Genomic DNA, 27,294 nt, shown 5'->3' on the forward strand with positions numbered 1-27,294 from the left:
GTTCCTACATAACCCGAGCCACCTCAGCGCTCCTACATAACCCGAGCCACCTCAGCGTTCCTACATAACCCGAGCCACTTCAGCGTTCCTACATAACCCGAGCCACCTCAGCGTTCCTACATAACTCGAGCCACCTCAGCGTTCCTACATAACCCGAGCCACCTCAGCGTTCCTACATAACCCGAGCCACCTCAGCGCTCCTCCTCTGCTAATACCAACACTTCTCTGTAGAAGATACTGATCTGGTTAATAGGACAGTTCACAATCAGTGACCCTAAGACTTACTTGTGTGAACGTTATGGAAAAGCAGCACTTGATGAAAAATATAAAGCCTGTTATTGATATATTGAACATAGAATTGACAGACAGACAGACATTCACCGGAATGGTGCATGGATAAAAGCAGTCAGTCTATCTCTATCATAATACCTCCCTTTCACTCACCCACCCATCATTACGTTCATGTTTTATCAGAATCATTTACCTGCCAATCCCCGATCTCTTAGGTGTTTATATGCTAGAAGTTGTCATAAGGATTAACGAAATTATCAACTCGGCAAGTTTGAGGTAACCCAATGAATTACTGGTGACATTTACTGGTGACATTTTAGATATCTGGGAGTGGATCTGTCAGCGGATGGAACCATGGAAGCGGAAGTGGATCATAGGGTGGGGGAGGGGGCGAAAATTTTGGGAGCCTTGAAAAATGTGTGGAAGTCGAGAACATTATCTCGGAAAGCAAAAATGGGTATGTTTGAGGGAATAGTGGTTCCAACAATGTTGTATGGTTGCGAGGCGTGGGCTATGGATAGAGATGTGCGCAGGAGGATGGATGTGCTGGAAATGAGATGTTTGAGGACAATGTGTGGTGTGAGGTGGTTTGATCGAGTAAGTAACGTAAGGGTAAAAGAGATGTGTGGAAATAAAAAGAGCGTGGTTGAGAGAGCAGAAGAGGGTGTTTTGAAATGGTTTGGGCACATGGAGAGAATGAGTGAGGAGAGATTTACCAAGAGGATATATGTGTCGGAGGTGGAGGGAACGAGGAGAAGAGGGAGACCAAATTGGAGGTGGAAAGATGGAGTGAAAAAGATTTTGTGTGATCGGGGCCTGAACATGCAGGAGGGTGAAAGGAGGGCAAGGAATAGAGTGAATTGGAGTCATGTGGTATACAGGGGTTGACGTGCTGTCAGTGGATTGAATCAAGGCATGTGAAGCGTCTGGGGTAAACCATGGAAAGCTGTGTAGGTATGTATATTTGCGTGTGTGGACGTGTGTATGTACATGTGTATGGGGGGGGGGGGTTGGGCCATTTCTTTCGTCTGTTTCCTTGCGCTACCTCGCAAACGCGGGAGACAGCGACAAAGTATAAAAAAAAAAAAAAAAAAAAAAAAATTTACAGCAACGGACTTCTACTACGTCTAAATTTCATTATCAATGGAAAAAGGACATTTTAGTATTTACATCGTACGAGATCCTATACCTCCGATATCAAAATGTCATCCACAAACAACCAATGGACTTCATCAAATTGTTTGACTTTATAATGGAAAAAAAACCCTACTGAAGTTTAGTGATGTTACCCATTCGAAACCTCAACAGACTCAATATTGAATTATGTGTACATGGGATCTAATGATAACGTTATAGATTTAAGTACCATTATGATTGAAGAAGGTAAAGAATGATAAAAGAAGATCTAAACTACTCGGTTCTTGCAATCATCGGGAGACTGATAACAGCCAGTATTATTATGACCTACTGGAGTTAAAGGTCTAACTTGTATCTCAAACCATTTGTGGTTTCGTTGTTTGTGTTCGTGAGTAAAACGTATTCAAACGTGCTTTCCACATCCCGACTACACATCTCATCGCCTCTCATCATTAAACTTCTTCTGATATGCTTGTCTCACTTTTGAGCAATGTGGCTTGAAAATCTCGAGAAATCTTGTAAAAAAAATCCATTTATCACATAAGGTTCCCTGACCGTCTAAGCACCAGTTAAAATGGAACTGGCTTGAAGACCCACTTCTGTTCCTCGTTGAAGAAAGCCTTTAAGTAACTAAAGGAAAACTACAACAGGCAGTATCACAAGAAAGGAATGTATATGAATTATTTGATAAGTGGCGTTAAGGAAGAAAATTAGTGACAGAGCAATAGATAGAGGCTGGTCATGACACACACACACACATATATCTTTGCACAAGGCAGATGTGTACAAATATCTCTGTAGTCATACACTGCACAAGGCAGGTGTGTACAACATACCTGATATCTAAAAACGTTTGAAATACATATTGATGAGGTTGACTAGCATAAGAGATATCTAAAAACGTTTGAAATACATATAGATAAGGTTGACTAGCATAAGAGATAATATAAAGTCGCAGTGCACGTTAAAAGAAACTTTCTAAACCATCTAAAAAAAAAAGAAAGGAGACAATATAAGACGAATGACGTCGCTGCGATGGATCGTTATGATAACGTGTTGTGGAGCCGTGGTGTAAACATCTCAGATATCGGCTGAATGCACTCGTACATTATCCCAAGCACATGGCACCAGGAACTTATCGGAAATGGATTTCCATCAAGATTTATTAACCCAAAAAGGGGGAAGAATCCTTGGTATGAAGCAAAGGAGGTAAGATGCTTTTGAAATTACGAGAAGAATTGGGATTTCTTTGCGCAGAACTGGGGATTTGCGGTTAAGGATATGGAAAAAAAAAGAAGCTATATTAGGTAAAGAGAGGGCATGAATGTCTCAAAAGATAAGTGAAGTTGAATAAGCACTTTTTGAAATGCTACGGGAGTTGATTCGTTCGTATGTATACCGTCGCTATCAACCATGTAACTCCATGTGAACGTCTCGCCTTTGACTTTTAAGAAGCAGGCTTAAAGAACGTGGAATACATCGCCGAACCCTATCCATCGAACAGGCACTGAATGAAAGACATCCTTAAGGTAGGATCTGATTTGTGCAGCAAGTGTGGTGGTGTAGACCAGAGACTTTGAGGGCATTGTCATATCTTCCGATGAAAATGTTTTGCCTCTACGTTCCACCGAACTTTCATTACTGGGGAGCGAACGATATCTAGTGTGATCAAGAACACATCTCTAGAGGAGCTACAGAGCGGGTATGGTACCTGTAAAGTTTGAGGATGGATTCACGTGGTGTGGGTGAGATGACGCCGGGACAGAGTTAGTTGATGACAAGCATTTGGATATTTTAGTTGTGAGTTTACACTCCTCGCTGTGCAAGCCAATGTTCAAGGAGAATGAAACGTGCGCATCTGAGCGCTCTCGTTTTTATCACACAAGGTAATACGATAATGTGTAGGCAAATACACGAGGAGAATATCAGAGAGGGTTTAGCCCAAAAGGAAATCACGCAGTCGATAGGAGCGTCAAGTCATCAGCTGAACTTGATTTGATTCTAGAGCAGCGAGAGAGACTCTATACAAACCAGAATGATTGAGGTTACGTTTAGATTATACAAACCAGAATGATTGAGGTTACGTTTAGATTATACAAACCAGAATGATTGAGGTTACGTTTAGATTTGAATATATTTCTTTCAACAACAGGTTTACACACACTTATTTGAGAAGTCGTAGTAAATGCTGTAGTTTCTCGTGTATGAATAGGTTGGATTTTCTCTTCATTATGAATATCATTTCTCTTTTCCACATTGTTCAGTTTTAAAGTTACACTTTTTACGTAGACTTTGATCCACACATTAGCCGGAATAAACAGGAAAATCGTAGACGGTAATTTTTTTTCCAACAGCACTTAGATTCTTTTAAAGGTATGGTGATGTCAGAGACCCTCTGAAGATTTACGGGATTTTAATGAAGTACTCACACTAAGGTATCCCCAGGAGGTTCTAATACATGTCATGGGTGTGTGTAGGTTACGTCTTACAAGTTGTCTTTTTGGCCAAATTCAAATATTTCCTCTGAAAGGCCTTACCTTGAGGGATCCCAAAGCTTTCATTGACACGTTCTTGAACTTGGCCTAAAAAAGGCATTCCTCAGGACCTGAGGTAATCAATCTCATGCCATAAAAGCCCTCAGCTTTTATGTGGAAATCTCATTAACTTTGCTACGAAAGCCTTTGAAATTTTAAGTTACTTTAAAGCACATGTGATATGCAGTTAGGAACTCACACAGTGAGAATTTTTGAATTGATTATGTGTAGATCAAGTTCCATGGAGACGATTTAGTATCCATTTCTCAACATATCTGTGACATGTCTTTTCCACGAGCTACTCACGAGGGGGGGGTAGCAGAAACGTGTCTGGACTGCCATGGACGTTGGCTGTACCTCAATCTGCCTGGTAGTGCCTCGGTACACTTCGTTGAGAAACCTGCCCGAGATGTGAACGTGTTAGTTCGACTTGGTTCCAGCGAGACATGAGGATCTTGTCTAAATTGTTGTAGTTAGAAGTTTGATACACGTGAACCACCGAGGGATTCATTTCAAGGTAACTTATTACTGCTTGTAAGTCATGGAAAAAGACCAGATTTTAGACTTGGCAAAACTTAAGGATCTTTTAAGTGCTCTTGACTAGTAAATCTAGGATGATATCGCGCATGAACATGAGACGGATGTAGTTTTCGAAAAGCTTCAGTAAGACTTTCAGAGAAGCAGAAGTGCACACTATAATTTTCCAGAACTATGCCTACATAGTGGAACATCACAATAAAGTACTGCCTTTTGGTCTAAGACTTAACTCTCCTTTCGCAAACTGATTCATCTACTTGAAGTGAAGTACAGAACACCATAGACCCTTCAGCTGCGCATTTACCCTTTAGTCGACCCACCGGAACATAACATATACGTCCCGAAAGCGACAACTCTGCTGCATCAGCTGAAGTCTTACCTCAGAGATGAATGAGGAGACCACAGCAAAAACAGACGGCGTTATTAAGGATAATATGAAGGCTATCGTTATCGTCTGATGCCATCTGAGACGAAGAAGGTTCAATCGATCAAGTGGCGCAAAACACTGTCGAGTCGACTGTGAGAAGAGTTATGACTGGTGCACTTGGTGCCATGGAAAATCATTCTCTTCACAAGATAACGAGAGAGAGAGAGAGAGAGCGCGCGCAGAAGATGGTTCCGTGGAGGATATTTTTCCGGTCCCAGAGAGAATGATGATGATTTCTGCAACTATTTTCTGGCGCTGCCCTTGCAACGACGACTACTTTTACGTTAACCTTAGGAAGAGGATGAGTGCTTGCGGCTGTTATGGGTGGTGCTTGTGTTGACAGCGGTGGTTGGTGGTGGTTTGGGCTTTAGGCCTATCAACTACCAGGGTCATTAAGGCCGATAGATTATGTTAAAGGCTGTTCCGGGTAATGAATGACCCAGCGAGATCAACTGTTGAAGAAGACGCTGACTTTGTAACGATTGCTCTGAAGAAGAAGGTGATGTGCGAACGTTATGTATGTACACACTCCCTCTGTGAAGCCAGTATGGCAATGCTCCTTGTCCATTTCTTGTGTTGACCTGATGTCGACGAGATGTCAAAAGTTCATATAGTTCATGAAGCTTGTGAATCTCGTCTCTCTGAAAATTGGTGTTCATGGAACGCTGTTCGAACAGAATACGTATAGTTTTGCCACAGAGTTGAGCACAATGTCCAGAGTTCAGCACTGGAATGCACTCGGATAACCCTGCGTCATCGCGGGTGTAAATATTTTGGTGAACGTAATGTTCGAACACATATTTTCAGATTAATTAGTCTGTCACCTCACTCGTGTACATCATGAGCTCGTGTCCGGTGTGCTGATGATACTGGTGTGTGTTGAGTGTACTCCCTTCTCTCCCCCATCTCAGAGCACCAGACAGAGAGTATCACCGTGGCATTTAACGAGACTTTTTGGGCTAGTAATGCTAATTTTCTAGAGTAAAAGAAATGAATATCGTGAGCGACAGAAAAGTTATTCTTGTTGCATACAAATATCAAATTTCTTAGAGCTGTAAATGGAATGTATATGCTTGTTTCACCTCAAGCTTTGTATATGACAGTTTTGCTTAAAGATAAAGAGACGAGTGTTTTTATATCGTACTGACCATGAAGGTAGAACATGTATTTAGTCATTGCAATTTACAGTTGGAACTTCAGAGAAACTCGAGAACCTGGAGTACTGTTTCTCTGAGGATAATACAAGGGGAATGTAATCTATTTTCTCCTTTTTTTTTACGCTGGAGGCTCCAATCACGGACAAAAGTCTATATCAAGGCCAGGCCATAATTGAAATATAGAGATGATTGTGAGAAAAAGACAAAGGAATGTATTTACAAATTTTAGAGGAAGTGAACGACCTGGTTGTTGAAATACACCAGGTTATAGTTATTGGAAAAGACATGAGAAGGTCGACTGTTCGTGTTGTAGGGAAAGAAACTGTTCAGAAAATGGCCCACACTTGAGTTCATTCTCGTAGCAGCTTCTGCAAGGATGAGAAAATGGCCCACCCTTGAGTTCATTCTCGTAGCAGCTTTTGCAAGGATGAGAAAATGGCCCACACTTGAGTTCATTCTCGTAGCAGCTTTGGCAAGGATAAGAAAAAGAAAAATCATTGCCTGGAGCTAACCTTATTTGCTAATTCGGCCTAATAACAGCAACATCATAATGACTAGGTAGTCGATCTATGTGACGAGTCCTGGACATTCGACCCCCAGGTGCCCCAGGTCCCCACACCACTGTTGCATTTGGTGCAGAATTTAAGGTTTCATGGTACATTATGTACATAGAAGTTACTGAACAACCTGTTATATTGTACACAAGTGAACGTGCGGGGAGACTTATCATGGACGATGGATACGAATTGGAATATCCCGCCAAGCTGCCTCGAAATGACGTGGAGGCAGAGTTTGAAGCATCCTAGGATTGTATGATATAAGAATACGCTGCTGAGGTTAGGTTATAGTAAGGCAAAACATATTATCAGTATAATATTACCAGTTAAATGTATGATGATAACTTGTAGAACTGTGAGAATAGAACCATCATTAGGATCCGATACCTTAGCAATGCTTGCTTGGCGTTGGCAGAGACACGAGACACACTAGGGGTGAGTGGTGTCTGGTTGGTTGGTTAGGTTAGGTAAGGAATTATAGTTGAATTTCATTATATATATATATATATATATATATATATATATATATATATATATATATATATATATATATTTTTATACTATTCGCCATTTCCCGTGATAGCGAGGTAGCGTTAAGAACAGAGGACTGGGCCTTTGAGGGAATATCCTCACCTGGCCCCCTTCTCTGTTCCTTCTTTTGGAAAATTAAAAAAGAAAGAAAAAAAAAACGAGAGGAGGATTTCCAGCCCCCCGCTCCCTTCCCTTTTAGTCGCCTTCTACGACACGCAGGGAATACGTGGGAAGTATTCTTTCTCCCCTATCCCCACATATATAGTTTCCTCTGTCAGTTATAGAACGTGTGTTTATACAACTATATGAACGTAATAATTAGGTAATGGGTGGTAACCAGTGTATAAGTGGCTACTTAGTCAAACCCCATAACCTTTAAGTTTGTATTCTCCTGTATATAATCTTTAATACAACTTTTAACAAAAACTACACGTATATCTATATTCACCTTGACCTTAGATAGCGGACTGGATAACCACAGAGCAACGAACACCTAGGGGTTCGATCGTATACGAATAGGTCAAATCAGGGATTGTATACTTAACACTTTCAGACCATTACAGCTGTTTGTGATACAGTTTCGCCCTTGTAGGGAAGATACAAGCAGTCCAGGGAACTGCTGGTGACATTCAGTATCACTGATAAGGTTTTCGTCAGTGATAAGAGTTTAGTTAAGGACTTGAGAGATGGATGTCTTACCTGTAGGATATGCTGGGTGACCGGGAGCCTAGCCTGAGACCGTCCGTGAAGCCAATCCTTTATAACTTGCTGTGAGGCAAATTCTGCCACCAGTTCAGTCAGGAGCCAGGTCGTGCCTGGCAATTATTTTTTATGGTGATTTTTTCGTTTCATGTGATGGCGAGAGAGGAGTCATTCATTCATTATTCAATACGATTAATTCATTAATACAGAAAATTAGTCTCTGTGAAAGGACTCCTTTGAGCCGAAATTACTGATCGTTCTGAGTCTCTCTCTCTCTCTCTCTCTCTCTCTCTCTCTCTCTCTCTCTCTCTCTCTCTCTCTCTCTCTCTCTCCCCCCAGACCCACTCCAAAACTGGGGACACCCGGGACTTTATCTTTCAAACTCCCACGCTTCGCCACCTCCTCCTGCACTCCACCCCACTTCGGTTCTTTGCTTTTATAACTCTCCCACTTCTCTTTACCCTCCTCTTCCACTCACTTCTCCTCCCCCCACGAGTTTCCCCTCTCTCTCTCTCTCACACACACACACACACACACACACACACACACAAACAAACATCTGATCACTCCCTCTCTCTCCACCGCCGTCTAGGTTGTGGACACGAACGCCACCTCGCTGGTGACCCCACGTCTCTCCCATGGCCACGCCTGCCACACCCACGAGCCTGAGACTTGCACGCCCACGTCCTGTTTGAACGGTGGCCGATGCATCTGGCACTCCACCGGCAACAGGTGAATATATCCCGTGTGCAGGAACTGCTCGTTCATGTTGTGCAGTAAGTGATATGATCGAGTATGTCGAGGATGATAACCTGTGTGTTATGAGCATGTCTGGGATGATAACCTGTGTGTTATGAGCATGTCTGGGATAATAACGTGTGTGTCATGAGCATGTCTGGGATGATAACTTGTGTGTCATGAGCATGTCTAGGATGATAACCTGTGTGTTATGAGCATGTCTGGGATGATAACCTGTGTGTTATGAGCATGTCTGGGATAATAACGTGTGTGTCATGAGCATGTCTGGGATGATAACTTGTGTGTCATGAGCATGTCTAGGATGATAACCTGTGTGTTATGAGCATGTCTGGGATGATAACCTGTGTGTTATGAGCATGTCTGGGATGATAACCTGTGTGTTATGAGCATGTCTGGGATAATAACGTGTGTGTTATGAGCATGTCTGGGATAATAACGTGTGTGTTATGAGCATGTCTGGGATGATAACCTGTGTGTCATGAGCATGTCTGGGATGATAACTTGTGTGTCATGATCATGTCTGGGATGATAACCTGTGTGTTATGAGCATGTCTGGGATAATAACGTGTGTGTTATGAGCATGTCTGGGATAATAACCTGTGTGTTATGAGCATGTCTAGGATATTAACCTGTGTGTTATGATCATGTCTGGGATAATAACCTATGTGTTCAGAATATGTTGGTCATAACCCTTCTAACCTAAGCATACCAGGCCTAACCTCCCTCTCCCTGGGCCAGTCATAACCTCCCTCTCCCTGGGCCAGTCGTAACCTCGCTCTCCCTGGGCCAGTCGTAACCTCGCTCTCCCTGGGCCAGTCGTAACCTCCCTCTCCCTGGGCCAGTCATAACCTCCCTCTCCCTGGGCCAGTCATAACCTCCCTCTCCCTGGGCCAGTCATAACCTCCCTCTCCCTGGGCCAGTCGTAACCTCGCTCTCCCTGGGCCAGTCGTAACCTCCCTCTCCCTGGGCCAGTCGTAACCTCCCTCTCCCTGGGCCGGTCATAACCTCCCTCTCCCTGGGCCAGTCATAACCTCCCTCTCCCTGGGCTAGTCGTAACCTCCCTCTCCCTGGGCCAGTCGTAACCTCCCTCTCCCTGGGCCAGTCATAACCTCCCTCTCCCTGGGCCAGTCAGCAAAATATGTGTAACTGTCTGGAGTTCTTCCCTATCTTTAAGTTGTATGGAAGGGTTTTTTTTTTTATTCTAATTGACGTATTATTGTTTTATACTAATAGCTTAAGTCATGCCACGTAGAGAATTGTAGCGGTCTCTCGTATGAGTACTATGAGAGATGTGAGTACGTGTTTATGGTGAGCTCTTTTTTACTGGTCGTGTGTAATTTGATATATATTGTGTTGGAAATGAAATGTTTTTGAGGACAGTATGTGGTGTAAGGTGTTTTCAGTGAGAGAAAAAAAAGGTGTAAGTGAGAAATGTGATGATAAGTGTGTTGAGAGCGCTGAAGAAAGTGTGCTGATAATGTTCGAATCTGTGGAGAGAATGTGTGAGGAGAGGTTGACTGGGAGGATGTATGTGTCTGAGGTGGAAGGAGACAAGGAGGAAGAGGAGGAGGGAGACCATATTGAGGATGGAAGGTGTCGCGTTTAAGTATGAGGTGCGAATGAGAGTGAACCAGTGTGTACGGGAGTGCTACTGTCTCTAGTAGCGTGAATGCGAGTTGCCGCCCTTGTGTTGTGGTCAGTCGCTCGTGTGAGGTGGTTAGGTACGGATGACGTGGGATGAAGCTGCATATTGGAACTTTAAAACCCTGTGATGGGTCAGGATGTACCGTGCACCACTACTGTACAGATCTCCCGAAGACATATGCGCCTGTCAGGCCTGTGTTTCTTAAGCCGTTGGCTTCATACAACACTGGAACATAGCGGAGTTGGATGACACACTTTTGAGTCTCTCGTCTTCTGGAGGAGGGTGTTCACGACGTTTTCAAAGGTGGAGAAGCAGCTGCAACAGCCAAAGGCACTCGTGGGGAAAGGTGTGAGGTTGTTAAAAAAAGTTGCGAACTGAATGCCGTTGTACAGCTTGGAGGAGTAAACACAGTGTGTGTGTGTGAGCAGAGTCGAAATTTTCAAACTAGTGGTTTGTTGTTCGAGCCTCTCTGCTGTAGTTAGGTTAGGTGGGAGGAAAGGTAAGGTAAGAGTCCTGTTTGGCGAGGCTTGATTTTATGCAGTAGAGTTCAGTGTGTTCAATTTATGAGACCCCATAAGGAATTCAGAATATATTATTTTTTTTTCCCTTTCATGCAAGTTTGACATGCAAAGTGTATGTGAAGAGGCGAGGTCAGGCCACCAGACTGTGCATGTGTTGAGGGTGGTAAATCACTACGGTATGGGAGACGTGGCCCACAGCCTCTCCTACATTGCCCACGCTACCTAACCACAGTAGCCAGACTCGTATTTGTTTGGAAATTTCGACTCCACAGTACCACGCTGTACCACGGAGGGTAGTCTGCAACTGTACCTCATTTCCACACTGCCCTGGAAACGTCGACCAGTTCCAACTCCATCACTGTGTGCCGTGAGAACAGTGTCAGTGAGGAATCAAGTCCCACAGTGGACAAGCCTCCACATTTGGTCGTGACGTTGCGCAGGAAGTACGCTGATGGTGGTGGCACGTGTGTTAGTGAAGGTGTTTATAGTGGCGTATGAGATAGTGAAGGTGTGTTTATAGTGGCATTTTGTGCTGTTGCCGATAGATATACTGTGGCATGCCCGTTGCTTCTACAAACGCGCTTGTGCTTCCATGTGTGTGTGTGTGTGTGAGAGAGAGAGAGAGAGAGGGAGAGAGAGGGAGAGAGAGAGAGAGAGAGAGAGAGAGAGAGAGAGAGAGCAGTGACTTTTGAGTATCTGTATTCGTGTATTATGAGTCTCTTGAGTGACTTTAGGTAATGTACAATGACTCTTCTGTGGTTCCTACAGATGCATGTGTCCCGGTGGGTCAAAGGGCTGGCAATGCAAGGTGCTGGCGCGCACCTTCTCTGGCTCCGGGTGGGCGTGGGTGCGCCCCCTGCCGCCTTGTTTCCCCACCACCATCTCCTTGCGTCTTCTGACACGCCGTCCACACGCCCTCATCCTCTACTCTGGCCCTCTAGCACCTCAGTCGAGGCCTGTAGACAAGCCAACCTCGCCTACGCCCATGTTAGCCCTACAGCTGAAGCATGGCCGCCCCCAGCTCCTGTTTGAGGGCGGTCTCGACCCCTTGAAGCTGGAGGTGAACGCCAGCGTGCACGACGGGGCGTGGCACACGCTCCACGTGCACCTAGACACTCAGGTGAGGATGGCAAGGGGTCGCGCGCTCCCAGCCTGTCTGACAGAGACGGATGGGGTCTGGCTGATGTGTTCGTGTGCGTCCTGGAATACAGATGACCGTCTTAAGCTATCCTGGACTATTGCTTTTATGTTATTCTGGGTTATACTGGGATTAAATTGTTAGTTTGCATTACTGTAACAAGTTAACTTGCCACTTCTGTCTGTCATCAACCTTATGCCTTGAACATCTATGGTTGAAATGTTCTTATAACGTACCACATCAGATATAAAGTTCAGTTTTTCAATTTTTTTTTCGATACTCTATTCAGTCGTTTGGCTGGAGGAAGTCTTTGCTTAATTTTCTTGTTCTTTTTTTTTCCCAATTTGCCCTTGCCTGACCTTATACGACCTCGCCCAAAACCTAAAATCTAACCTTAAGTACTTAACCCTGACACTGAAACCTGACCATAAACTTAAAACGTCAACCAAACCCGAAATCGGGGCGCGTGAACTCATCAGCTCCTCTGGTCCTGAGACTGCCAAAATCGTGGACTGCTCCCAATCCAGGTGACACACAGTTATAGAACTAAAGATTACCCTGACATTGCTTGATTACTCTGCACGACACCAGGCCTTCCTTGTGCACGAGTAATTAAATTCTGCACTAATTGAAATTGTCTTGGAGTGTATCTTTTAATCTTCGTTAAACTGGAGGAGGATTTGTTTGCACGCGCTTCTGGAGTGATTATCCAGGAAGCTTCAAATCTGGTTTAGATATACTTGGCACTTCATTAGATGCAATGTCGGCAGGTGGGCTGATTTTAACTCTGTTAGCTTCCATCATAGACACTAATACATATAAGCCAGGTACCCAGTTCGTAGACGAACCGCGTGGGGAGGATGAACAGCTGGGTGGACTGGGGACAGAATTTGTTTGGACTTTCACTCTCATATTCATGATATTTTTACAGGAAGAGCCTCAGTGGGCCCTCTGAACCAACCGTGGCTACACAGTACAAAGAAGACATGTTTTTTGTTCAAGTGCTTCTGCTTGCATGATCACGTGGAGTTAATGTGTTGGTGTTGCAGAGCGTGGCTCTCATGGTGGACCTGTGTGGGCGTGGGTGGGAGCGTAACCACAACGACGACGACGACGCCCACTGTCTGGCACGGGCGGCGTGGACCACTCCATGGGGCCTGGAGAGGTGGCTGGGCTCCGGGCCGTTGGAGGTGGGTGGTTTAGCGCACTCGCCTCCCGCCGCCCACGACCACGGCTGGCAGGAGGCGCCCTCGCCACGCCCACTGGATGGATGCATCTCCCACCTCACCCTCAACAGTCAGGTAGTATCTCGCTCTTCACCTCTTAGACGCCGTTGAGTTCGATCACCAGTCGAGAATGAGCGACGCCCTCTGGTCTATCTATCTTCCTGTCTTGAACCAAGTCTCTAACTTGATCGTCCTCCCACTCGTCAGTTCACACGCGCAGTCTACCGAACTCGACTTTTTCCATAACCCAACTATTTGGCTGCATGAATACCCTGGTCTCTACTTCCTTTACCTACATACATGGTCTACCCTTTACCTAAGGATTTCCTTACCCATTCACCTCCCTACTTCCTTACAAACTTTCATCTCTCAGTCTACTCCCACTCATCTATCTACTTTCAGATTTCAGTGTTCCCTCTACAGATGCTTACCCAATTATCTGTCTGGTCCACAACCCAACTGACCCCACGTACTTAAATAAAGGGATCGGGTGTCGCTCCTTTAGCTGTGTGCAATGATACTACGGCAAGAGGTTACAATATGTCCCATATCAAGATTTTCCTGTAGGCATTTTGATAAAAAGTGAAAAGCTTATGTACTAACCCACAACTCGTTGTGAAAATCTACCGTCATATTCATGAACCACTTCATCACATACAACAGTTATTATAATGTGTGTTTATCCGTTGTTGTTCACTTTCATGGTAATTTGATTTATAGAAAAAAAAAATATGTATGATTATACTTTTTACTGTTTTCCCGGAGATTTTTGCAAACTCGCAAAAAAATATGTTTTTAACATAGTCAATTTAACAGTACAATTCACCAAACATAATACACAATATGGCTTTGTACATCACGTGTACTATCTCGTACAGTAACCACAAAGTAAATGACTGGTAAATCATAACTGTCCACAAGATCAAATTATTTATGATAACTGGTCGACATGGGCACTGGGTTGGTGAGAGTCGTCTAAAACCATTGATTAAAGTGATCACCAGTTCCCGGTGAAAGGCAAGGAAGCTTTCCATTAAAAATGGCATCACAAGTGATGGGTTTATTACAAGGGAAGAGAGGATTCAAGTCCCTCGTCGCAGGCGAAGGGTGAATTACATGTACCACAGGTTGGCGTTGGTGCTACGCTGTGTGTGTGTAGTGGTTCACATGACGTGGTTCTTGTGGTGTCATGAAAAATTGCTTGTGACGGACAGTTTTGGTGGATCGATTGACGAACCTGTCTGCATGACGGGTGTGTTGGTAGCTCACAACCCTGTAGTTAGCTCACAACTTTGTAGTTAGGTCATGACTTTGTAGATAGTTCATGACTTTGTAGTTAATTCATGACTTTGTAGTTAGCTCATGACTTTGTAGTTAGCTCATGACTTTGTAGTTAGCTCATGACTTTGTAGTTAGCTCATGACTTTGTAGTTAGCTCACAACTTTGTTGTTAGCTCATGACTTTGTAGTTAGCTCACGACTTTGTAGTTAGTTCATGACTTTGTAGTTAGTTCATGACTTTGTAGTTAGTTCACAACTTTGTAGTTAGCTCACAACTTTGTAGTTAGCTCATGACTTTGTAGTTAGTTCATGACTTTGCAGTTAGCTCATGACTTTGTAGTTAGTTCATGACTTTGCAGTTAGCTCATGACTTTGCAGTTAGCTCATGACTTTGCAGTTAGTTCAGTTCATAACGGGTTTGTGGTGGGCCAGTGACGTTTAATGTCCCACATGGGGTTGAAGGTTGAGGTCCGATGACCGATTTCGTGGTCTTTCTCTACGGTAAAGGTCTTTGGTGGTTTCACTTCAGGTTTATAATGAATCTATGACTGGTATGGAGTGGTCTTGTGAGAGGTTATGTAGTGGTTTCATGAAGAAAGTTACGGTGGCCTAAGTATAAAATGGTACCTTGGCGAAGCTCGTAGTGGTCTTAGGCGTGTGTTGGTTGCGTGACTCGTATGTAGCGGTTCTACGACGGGTAAATGTAGCGGTTTAATGGTAAGTGTGTGATAGCACGAGATACATTGGTGGGTATTCCTCATGACATAAGGCGATTCCATGGCATGTCTATGGTAGTTTCATGACGGGGATATTAGCGTTTATATGACAGACCAAAAGGTAATGTGGTTGTTTCATACTCGGTCCTCAGTGATCCGTAACATGTTAACTGGGGTCCGTCACAACTTACCTGGGGTCCATAAGAGGTCTTTGTGGTTTCATGTCTTCTCTTTGGTGGGGATTCCATAGCAAGTTAATGGTAGCTACGCGAAGACATTGTCATGGTCCGAGAATAGGTCTCAATTGGTCAGAGTCCGTAGGAGACATTGTCATGGTCCCAGAAAAGGTCTAAGTTGGTCAGAGTCAGTAGGGGTTAGAGGAGAGGTCTGTGGTAAATCCCATGTCAGTCATGTGTTGGCCTGACACGTTTATGATGCTACTCTAGCAGGCTTATAGCTGAATAATAAGAGACATATGGTAGTCTGATGCTTGGATCCCAAGCCTTATGGTATGAGGATTCCAAGAAGGACTTTTGGTAATTCCTTGAAAAGTTTCTTGTGATCCCGTGCCTGGTTTGTGAGGGTACTGTGTCATGATGGGTTTGAGTTACTGAACTCGGTCACTGCAAATGCTGTAATGGGAGAGGTTCCGCACACTAAGCTTTATCTGGTGCAATATCAAGTCTGTTGATGTATGAGAGGCATGTGTTTTTCCCCCATGAGAGATATCGAGAATCTACAGATCACTGTTTGATGAGGATGTGACTAGGTCATGGAAATGTCATGAGTGTGATTCCATACCGAGTTATTGGTTGCATCAAGGCAACAGGCTTCTTGTGGACGCACGGCATGTATGGGTTGGCTATATGGCAAGTATGTCATGGTTCCATGCTAAGGTTTTCGTGGTGGTCTCATGATAAGGTTTATAGTCGTCTCATGACACGTCTTTTTTATGGTTTGGTGACGCTATTGTAATGGTCCTATATCATGAATGGCGTTCTCCCATGTTTGCAATGGTAAGAGGTTTGTGACGATGTCTTATGGTCGGGTTTAGGGACCTATGGAGATTTTGTGGTGGGTTCATGATGCGTTTGTTGGGGGGTGGGAAGGAGGAGAGTCCTGTACAAGGCATGTTCTCTTTCCATGACAGGTTGATAGTGGGTGGTTAGACGACAAGTTTGTAATGACATCCCCCTCCTCACGTTCCGTATGTCTTGGCTTCATGGAGAGTCTATGGAGACCCATCGACACGCTAGTATTGACAGCATATTTCAAACCCCCCCCCCCCTACTCCGCCGCTGGCAAGGAGCCGGCGCTGGGCAGTGGGAGAGGCAGTGACCGACTTTTATAGAGAGGTTTTTATCAACAGCCTTGTGTGTATGTGTGTATCTCCTGCGACAGGATTGTAGAGGCTTCGACAGGTGGTGGTGTGTGGCGGTGCCCGCGATAGGTATGTGGTAGTGGCATATCACGTTTGTCCCCGTGTCATGACAGGTTCGAGTTGTTTAACTCTGGAATCCAACTCTCTATATAACAGACAAATGCCTCTCAATGTCAAGTTTTCACAGCGCGGGAAAACTAGTGACATTATCGTACGCGACTCGTTAAACTGACGAACACTTGGATGCTAAGTAAAACTCGGAGGTTGCAGAGGTCGTTTGCCCTGGTTCAGATGAATCCCCCGAGCATGACGATGAAATATGAAACATTCAGAAAACGCCCTAAAAATAACACTCGATTTTTTTTTCCTTTTCAGTTAATTAAATGAACTGCGAGATTCTGCAGAATTTGCACGTTAAACCTGCATCTGTTACACTTCCATCTTGAGTTTGCCGTCACACTGTGTGGATATTTTGGTCATTTTTGCTTTGTTATTGTCTTTATCATTCTAGGATAATTTGTTTCCATGACAAAAAAAAAGTTTCATAACATATTTACAAAAAAAAAGTCATTTTTTTTTTCTTGACATTAATCTGAGTTGGGTAAACGAAGCTCAGGTCAAGGATGTTATGATGTTCCTAGTTAAGGCTGTCTATAGTCTGGCAATCATGGGTTTCAGTGGCTGATGGAGGCGCCGAGTGATGTCAGGAATTGTAACGTCAATACTGAAACGAGAATGGAAGTTATCACAGCTGTTGTATGCAGATGAGGCTGCCCTGGTAGTTGAATCGGTGGAATCAGTGGAGGAGGAGGAGGAGAAGGCAGGAAGTGAATGAGAATGAAACTAATTGTTGAAGGATAAAGAAAAGTCAGTCTGAATGGTGTAAAACTGGAAGCTGTAGATAATATGAGGTATTCAATTGGGGAAATCTATGGATGGTTGTGAGATAAGTTGTGGTTACAGCTGAGAAAGATTAAAGATGCTCTGAAAGCTTTCCTACATTCGGAAAATTTTAAGAGTGTGCATGAAGGTTGCTTGGAGGAGTACCGCTCCTGTCTCCGATTATAGGTGTGTGAAACCAAATTTCACGTAATTGATAAGAACAGTAAAGGTGTTTCCGCAGCATAGGTGGAATTAGAAGGAGATGGGATGAAAGATGAGGTCGAGAGGGATAATGTGGCCTAAGAAAATTGAAAGTAAACGCATGTATAATGAGAACATCTTCAGAAGACTAGGTTGACCAAAAATAGATACAGTAGTAAAACGAAGTTAAATAAAGAAGGGACGGTCAGGGAGGAAGTGGATAGATGCAGTGTAGATAGAGGATAAGAGAGAGAGAGATAAGATATAGCACTGGTAGTGACAATGTATGTGTGTAATGAGGTGAGTGTGTATGTGGAAGATGGTCCCACTTGTCAGTTCAACTTGGTGTGCATCGTGGAATATTGAGTGGCACTTTTATGACTGTGGATAATCATGTTTCATCCTGACACTCTTGGCTAAGGGATGAGGGTGAGTATAAGTGATCTGAGAAGCTCTGTATACCTGATACCTACCTCCCCTTGGAACTGGGATCCGAGTTAATGATGATAGACAGACGGACAGTGACAGGAGTAGAATTGATATCTTCGTGTCATTGCTTATTATCTATTAGTAATTTAAAGATTTTTTACAGTGCGGGTTGGTAGTTCATTAAACTCCTGGGAGTTTGCATGTCATTATAATTTTTCTCTTAGTAGATCTTCCTTTGCGAATCACAGAGAACTGGTCATTCATGACATCGTAAAACTGATTAAGGCACTTCATGGCTTAACGTTATCATAGTTTCCTTCCTCTTCCCTCTTTCCTTTTTTTCCAGCTTGGGCAACTTCATGATAGACTCCTCCTACACCTGCGGTTTATTTAACTCAGTAATTGAAGACTCGACGTCTACTTCCCACCTCAGTTGGACTTTGTTTATTGGGTCTAAATACTTCCTCGAAGTGGAATGACAAACCTGTACGCTCTGTGCTCTGAAATTTCTGGATCTGTTATATGCTGAAAGGATTTTACCGAAACCTTTCCTATGTTGATTCGTGTAACTAAGTACAGTTTAGATTGTAAACCAGCATGATAGATACTGATTACCTCCTTTGGCGGTTCTATCGCTTTCTGGCAGTAAGTTAGATGTTGGTTCAGCCCTTAATAAATTCCCTCCCAGATTTCTCTATTGGATTGCATTGTGGCGCATCTTCGTCAATTTCAACGGCTCGAACTTCATTATGCATCAGACCGGAGGAAGAGCTTCCAATCCTTCCAGGGATGTCTTGTACAGAGACTATGAATAACAGTAATCCCGATCATCAGTTGTCGTACTTGCCCCTTTGCGCACTCTGATGTCTCCTTGTCTATCGAAAGTCTCCTCTTCTTGTACAGTCTTGAAGACCATTTCTTCTTCTTCCATCTCCTCCTCTTTCTCCCAAACTTTTGTGTGAGACTGTGTCAAATGCCTCTAGGGAGTTGGTAAAGCCAAACCCAGTCTGCAAACCCAAATCTCCTTTATGTAGATCACTGCTCACTCTACGAGAGAAGTTTAGAAGATCTATTGTGTGTGACTGACTTCTTCCCTCCGAATCCATGTTCCTTTCCCACAGCAAATAATAGTTTCAATGCTTTACTCTGGACCCTCTCAAACAAATCTGTGTACCTGTGTAAGAGTGGCAATCACACTTTGATATATATATATATATATATATATATATATATATATATATATATATATATATATATATATATATATATCCCTGGGGATAGGGGAGAAAGAATACTTCCCACGTATTCCCTGCGTGTCGTAGAAGGCGACTAAAAGAGAAGGGAGCGGGGGGCTGGAAATCCTCCCCTCTCGTTTTTTTTTTTTTTTTTTTTTTCCAAAAGAAGGAACAGAGAAGGGGGCCAGGTGAGGGTATTCCCTCAAAGGCCCAGTCCTCTGTTCTTAACGCTACCTCGCTATCGCGGGAAATGGCGAATAGTATGAAAAAAAAAAAAAAAAAAAATATATATATATATATATATATATATATATATATATATATATATATATATATATATATATTGTGCATATGAACGCGCACTACCATATGACATACTAACCTCCAACAGCCAGGATCGAACCCGGGTCCTCTTTGCAAGAGGCGGTAGCATTACTGCTAGGCTATGATCACCCCCTAAAAAGGAAACGACTATTCGAGTCCTAATGTAATCTAATACCCTTCGTGTGTATATGTATAACATATAATCTTCCTTTATAATTTTGTATGTTTTCCAGTAAGGGACTGAATATCTCCTCCACATATAATACCCCTTCTTAGAGAAAGGTTCATATAATTGCCTCCTTCCCTGACTGCTTACAAGACAGTCGTCGTAGCTTGGCCTCATTTCACTGTACAGTCCCTGTCACCATCACTTTAAATTTAGTTGAATGACCAGGTGCGTTACGAGAGGGGAAGGGTTACGTGCAAACGTCTGTCCTAAACAGTTGGATGTATAGTGAAATACGTCACAAATATTAGAGTTATAGCCACTAATGGAAGGACGATTTTTATGTCAAATGATGTCACCAATAGGCAATTACATTTGAAAAGACTGATTTTGATATCAAATATCGCTAATACTAGTTCTCTACACATTGAAAAGACTAATGTTGATAACGAATGATGTCATATATACATCAGCTCCATTTTGAAAGACTCGTTCTGATATCAAATGTCTCGTATAGTTGAGTTAGCCAACACATCTACAAAGATTCATTTTGATCTTTTTTTTTTCATCGAGTGTATTATCATCCCAAGAGATTCCCAGTCATATCAAGTCCTGTATAGACTTCATAATCTGTTGTTGTCCTTCTCTTGGGTCGTCCCTAGTTCACTGGGATCTGTTTCCTACACGACCATTTCATAAGAAGCGGTGCTTTTAACCTACACATCAGAGGTGAGCAACTGAGCGATCATATGTTTCGCTGAACTTTAAAATCTTCAGTTTTCCTATCTGAAATTACACTGAAGTGTAGCCAAAGATGTACAGGATTTGCTATGAAGTTACGTGCACCGGAGTGTAGTCAAAGGTATACAGGATTTGCTGTGATGTGACTCCGTCAGTATGATAAAAAAATGTTGCCCTCTTTGACACCTACCAATTTCCACTAACTTACCTCTGTATCTTCATCCCTTTGCACATACCTACACCCCAGCCGTAGAAACTGCATTTACCTCTGGCTCTCACTGAGAATGGAGTAATAATATTAGCCTTATTTAAACACCCACTTACCCCACTCATCCTGTTTACTGACCTACTAACCTTACCAGTTGCCACATACGTCTGTAACCCACAATCCAATCTTTGTACCTTTATTTATCTGGTAACATCAATAATGGAAGAATAATTGCCTTCCTAAACACCTGCTTACCCATTTCACTTACCCATCTTGCCTTTATGTATCTGCCACCGACTTGCCTATATATCTATACCTGTATCTACATATCCACACACTTACCCATCTTGCCTTTATGTATCTACACCTGTATCTACATATCCACACACTTACCCATCTTGCCTTTATGTATCTACACCTGTATCTATATATCCACACACTTACCCATCTTGCCTTTATGTATCTACACCTGTATCTACATATCCACACACTTACCCATCTTGCCTTTATGTATCTACACCTGTATCTACATATCCACACACTTACCCATCTTGCCTTTATGTATCTACACCTGTATCTATATATCCACACACTTACCCATCTTGCCTTTATGTATCTACACCTGTATCTACATATCCACACACTTACCCATCTTGCCTTTATGTATCTACATATCCACACACTTACCCATCTTGCCCTCATATGTCTAGCTATCGTCCTGGCTGTGTACCGAAGTACTTAACATGTCACATGGAAGCGTCAGCTCTGAAATAAAGAGAAACTTTCCATTAGAAAACGGAGCCTACATATTTACGGTTGTTCTCTAATGTGATGCCATATTTTTTTTTTTGGGGGGGTTGGGTTTCATATATCACCATATTTCACTGAAGTTTAGAGGCTGCTGCTCCGTCCTTGTATGATTCATTACAGGATCTCCCTAAAGTGCTTGCCTCCTCTGGAGGACTTTTCACATGTTGTATCCTTCAGTTTAATGAAAACGGGCCGCTAGGTGGTCACGCGGGCAATCGTACATCAAGAACTAATTTGATTTTGCTCGTGATGTAACAAGTGGCATTGTTTCATAAAGGGGGGTGGTATAAAATATAACACTGAGAATAGGCTTTCATTTTTCCATTGGTATTGTGTGAGGTATGAAATCTAAGTTCATTTTCTCCAGTGGTATTGTGTGTAGGTATCAGATCTCGGAATTTGAATAATTCGATGATATCTGAATTATTTGATATCTAAACGTGTTGCTGATACATAAGTCTGGCGATAATGGAGATGGAAAAGATGATGATGGTTGTAACTGTGGAAATGTTTAGGTAAAGCAGACATTGGTTTGCTGTAGTTTTCGAGTATATAATGTTTTATGGTATGTTTAGAATTGAGAACAGGAGTTTTTCAAAGCTTTTAGAGTCGTATGGTGCACGTACAGAGGCCCTTTAGGGTAACTTGTACGAACGGGTGTTACATCTTTAAATAGGACGGACATAGATAAGAATATCCTTAAATAGGACGGACATAGATAAGAATATCCTTAAATAGGACGGACATAGATAAGAATATCCTTAAATTTGACAGACACAGATAAGAATATCCTTTAATAGGACGGACATAGATAAGAATATCCTTAAATTTGACAGACACAGATAAGAATATCCTTAAATAGGACGGACATAGATAAGAATATCCTTAAATTTGACGGACATAGATAAGAATATCCTTTAATAGGACGGACATAGATAAGAATATCCTTAAATTTGACAGACACAGATAAGAATATCCTTAAATAGGACGGACATAGATAAGAATATCCTTAAATTTGACGGACATAGATAAGAATATCCTTAAATAGGACGGACATAGATAACAATATCCTTAAATTTTAAGCTCGATCGATCGGCGTTTTATTGATCTGTTAAGTGAAGCGTTTGGAAATCCCACTTGGAAGACGTCACAAAGGTGGCCATTCATGTACACTTGATGCCTTATCTACCTTCAAGATATCTACGATATGGCTTCCACTGTGAATTTTTATACGTTTTCTACGAATTCAAACCGTTTTCTAGTCATATATCGTATGGAGGTGGAAAGATGGAGTGAAAAAGATTTTGTGTGATCGGGGCCTGAACATGCAGGAGGGTGAAAGGAGGGCAAGGAATAGAGTGAATTGGAGCGATGTGGTATACCGGGGTTGACGTGCTGTCAGTGGATTGAATCAGGGCATGTGAAGCGTCTGGGGTAAACCATGGAAAGCTGTGTAGGTATGTATATTTGCGTGTGTGGACGTATGTATATACATGTGTATGGGGGTGGGTTGGGCCATTTCTTTCGTCTGTTTCCTTGCGCTACCTCGCAGACGCGGGAGACAGCGACAAAGCAAAAAAAAAAAAATATCGTAGGCAATGTGATACGTCTCCATCATAATATCATTGATACAGTTTTTACTGTAATGTCTGACTAAACAAACTAAGGTTTATTATACCTTGACACTGGTAGAATAAAGGTTTATCAATTTCAGACTGAGAGCAAGTAAGGTTTACTGTAGCTTAAAACTAAAAAGAACTTGGCTACTTATAACTTCACTTTAAGCAGGCTAAAGCTTATTGTAACTCGAAGACTCGTCAGATAAATGTGTTGAAACATTTAACGGGACATAACATGGTTCACTAACTTTACATTGGACAGCTAGTGTTTCTTCAGTAACTTCAGACAAGCCAGAGCGTGGTTTGCTGGCATTGCGAACCGAAATACGAGAGAGTAATTTTGAGATCAGACTAGACAAACGAGAGTTTATCGGAACACTGTACGGAGCAGAGCATGAGCTATTAAAACAGAGAAAGAGAGAGAGAGAGAGTGTGTGTGTGTGTAACCCAAAGTACTATTGTCTATGCACACTTGGTAGAATGGTAGACTATGTCTAAATTGTAATCTTAAGCAGAATAGACGGTGGTATGCTGTAACTGTACACTTGGTGAACCAATTGCTCGTCGTGATTTTGGAAGGGGTATAGCAAATTACCTTAGACAAAGGAGCAACATGGTAGCTTGATCCCAGACCAGGTTATGGGAACAGAAATACGAAGATATCGTAAGATGTATCTGCCATGGGGAAAACCTTTGCCGTAACTACTGTTTAAGAAGAGTAGATGTGGCTAACTATTGTGGACATTGTGTATTAAGACGTAAAGTTGAAGTGCTTGTATTTAGTTGGATGAGTTTATGGTTGCTTGCACAAGCAGAACGAGGGGGCTGACTGTGCATCACATGAGTGTCATGCAGTGTTGTTGCAGCTGGTGGACCTCGGGGAACCAGCTCACAGCAGGGGTAGCACGAGCGGGTGTCGACCCCAGGAGCTGGCGTGTGCAGGCGGCTTGAGCGGATGCGGGCAACGAGGCGAGTGTGTGGGCGGCCTGAAGCAACCCGAGTGTGAGTGCGAGCCCGGGTGGACTGGGGCTGGGTGCTCCACGCCCACCATACCCGCCGCTCTGGGGAAGTCCTCCTACATGAAGGTGGCGCTGTCCTTCACCCCGACGCCGAGGGTAGTGAAGGTGCAGCTGCGCGTGAGGACTCGAGGGGCAAGACATGGGCTGCTGCTCCACTTGGCCGCACATCATCGCGCTGCTGCCTTCACCCTCCACGTAAGTCTCTCTCTCTCTCTCTCTCAAATACTTCTATTTCATGAAATATCCATTAACTACCCATTACGTAGTTAAGATGCCTAGTGATGATTGCGTTTCGCATTTACGTATTTCTATGTTGTCGCACGCATCCTCCGCCCACAGCTGCGCTCTAGCGCTGCCTGCGCCTCGTTCACGGGGTCGGAGTGGAATGCGCGGATGGCGTGTGTGGAGGGCCGACCTATAGGTGACGGCGTGTGGCACACCATCGTAGCGGAGCGACACGGCGACAACCTAATCGTGAGCGTGGACGACGGCGACGGCTGGCGACGGAACGAAACCTTGCCTTCCCTACTGGCGAACCGGGAGAGGAGGGGGCGTAGGCGGGAGCCTCCCACGTCCCTGGATGTGGATAAACACGACGGGGTGACTGTGGGCGGCCTACCGGACTTCGTAGGCGTCAAGTTGGTCGGGATTCGGGAGGATCTCACAGACAGTACGTGCAACAGTGTGTCTTTGTATTATGGAAGTGTGTGTGTGTGTATGTTTATCTACTCTTATGTCTTTGTTTCCTCTGTTCTTGTAATTTGAACTCATTTAGTAACGATGATGTTAAAGAATTCTTTAACTGAGCACAGCCGAAGACTAAGAACATATACATGTGTCTTATTGGTCTTCTGCAGCGTGCATTGACGATCTGCGGCTCTCGGGTCGCCATCTGCCTCTCCCCCCGGCGATCAACGGCACCAGCTGGGGTCAGGTCACCACCCTGCAGCACCTCGAGCGAGGCTGCGCCGCTCCAGACTCCTGTGCCAACATCACCTGTGCGCAGCCTCTCTCTTGCACCGCCAACTGGGGCGAGACCACTTGTAGGTCAGTATCAGGTGGGCTTGCTGGGTCAGAAGGCATAGCAGACTAAGCCACCAGCAGGCTCGTGTCATATAGGCAGGCTAGAGGCATGGTGAAGCAGAAAGCGTGGTAAGCTAAGCATAGTGAAAGTGTATCATCGGGTTCTTTAAGATGAAAGGGATCGAGAGGACGTGATCTGCTCATTAGGATACATGTAGATCAGTGTCAAGGAGACTTGTGGAGTCGCAAGACAACTGCATCAGTGTGTGAAATGAGCCAGGCTGCTTGAAGGTCATTGTCCAGGGAGCAGGATGGATCAGGTGTGTCGAGCAGAGTCGTGTTGTGTCAGGTCCAATGTCAGGGAATCTTTGCGGCTCAAAGGGCGTGTCGTATCCGGGAACTTGTACGTCACCAAGGATTCCAATGTGTTGGACTAAGGTAAGGACTAAATCAAAAGATAGGGTGACCATTTTGTGATAGGGAGCATTCTAGGATAAGAAAGAGTACATCTTGGATTAGGCCAACAATTAATTGGCACCAAAAAAAGTTAACACGGGGTCGGTGAAGATGCAGATCTTGATAATACTTGGTAGAGTTAGCGTTGTTTTGAGTTACGATTCGCCAGGTAATAGACAGGGTAAAGGGTGACGTATGTTCTATTGTAACACTTGAGTGAAGGGTAATAAAGGTTCCATTATGACCGTCATTAATCATAGTAATTAATTGGTCACATTGGCCAGGTTTGGTCCGTAGCTAAGGCAGTAGTGGAGCTACGTGGGGAGACATACCGAGATGGTGGTCATTCTAGATATGGACTGATACGGGATCAGTGGTCATATTGATACAGGGGTTATATATAGGTGCAAAGAGGTCATTATGATCAACGGGGTCATGTTAGCTTGCGAGGTTATACAGGCTTAGGAATAGCCTTACCAAGCAGTAAACAAACGTTGACTGACTCGTGTGTCTTACTGTTTGTTTACAGCTGCGGCCCAGACAGTCAGCTGGTGGACCGCACCTGTGAGGACGTAGACGAGTGCCTGTGGCGGCCATGCTTACATGGCGGCTCCTGCTACAACCTTCGGCCTGGCTACCTGTGTTTATGTGGCCCGGGCCACACGGGGGACCACTGCCAATGGGCCACATTCACTGCCACCAACCACTCCCTCACCGCGCCCTTCGCCATAGCGGCGCTCACAGTCTCCCTTCTCGTTCTCTGTAAGTATATCAAGTGAAGCTTAGGATAATTTTAAGACATGGTTTCTGAGTCTTCTCTGGTCAGTTTCCTCAACACAAGTGTAGGGTGTTTCGTCACCAAATCGCTTTAGAACTAACAACACGTTAGTCAACTTTCCAGACTGTGAGACACGAAGCTTGCAGACTATGATGAGATAGAACTAAAAGAATTCTGGTGATCTGCTTTTTTATTCATGTAAATTATTCTCCACATTTTCCATTGGCCGTTCGCAGCGAAATCTCTGCAAAATCCTGAGGTTCGTGTAATTCATGAGTTATTAAGAGAAGCAAGCCAGCGAAATACTACTTTTTTTTTTTTAATCCATTTTTTTTTTTATAGAAAACGATATGTTAAAGAGAAAGTATTATTATATTATCCCCATCGTCTCTGTCTGCAGTGGTGGGTCTGTTCTAGTGGTCTACTGCCACTGCTTTATCGGTGGGCCTCTTGTCGGCTTCGTAATTTGCTGCAGTAGTGGGAGTAGTGGCCTGCTGTGGAGGTGGGCCTGGTGCCTTTTTTCGTACCGATAGACCAATAGGTCTTGTATCTGTGGGTCTGGTGTTTCCACTGCGGTGGTGGGCTTTGGTGCCCTCTCTCTTGTCCTGGTGGGCCAGTAGGTCTTGTTGCATTTGTGTGTCTGGTGTTCCTACTGCGGTGGTGGCCTTTGGTGTCCTCTCTCTTGTCCTGGTGGGCCAGTGGGTCTTGTTGCATCTGTGGGCCATGCGCCCGTGGTGGTGGGCCTGCTGTCGGCTCAGTAACTTGCTGCAGTAGGACGCCTGGCGTCCCTGCTGGAATGGTAGGTCTTGGTGCCTCTGGTGTTGCCATGGGCCTTCCCTGTCATGGTACACTTATCGCCCAGG

At 43.8% G+C, this 27,294-nt stretch overlaps 1 protein-coding gene across 1 annotated transcript in view; it reads left to right on the top strand.

The window, feature by feature from the left end:
• Positions 1 to 27,294, top strand: part of LOC139757672 (putative neural-cadherin 2) — a 630,644-nt gene that overhangs the window by 595,743 nt on the left and 7,607 nt on the right. The window contains 8 exon segments of the mRNA XM_071678436.1: positions 7,764 to 7,823; positions 8,466 to 8,605; positions 11,567 to 11,918; positions 12,986 to 13,237; positions 24,022 to 24,369; positions 24,514 to 24,844; positions 25,032 to 25,221; positions 26,183 to 26,415. Coding sequence (XP_071534537.1) covers positions 7,764 to 7,823; positions 8,466 to 8,605; positions 11,567 to 11,918; positions 12,986 to 13,237; positions 24,022 to 24,369; positions 24,514 to 24,844; positions 25,032 to 25,221; positions 26,183 to 26,415 — 1,906 coding nt within the window.

This window comes from Panulirus ornatus, chromosome 27 (assembly GCF_036320965.1).
Source record: "Panulirus ornatus isolate Po-2019 chromosome 27, ASM3632096v1, whole genome shotgun sequence".
Classification (NCBI taxonomy): domain Eukaryota; kingdom Metazoa; phylum Arthropoda; class Malacostraca; order Decapoda; family Palinuridae; genus Panulirus; species Panulirus ornatus.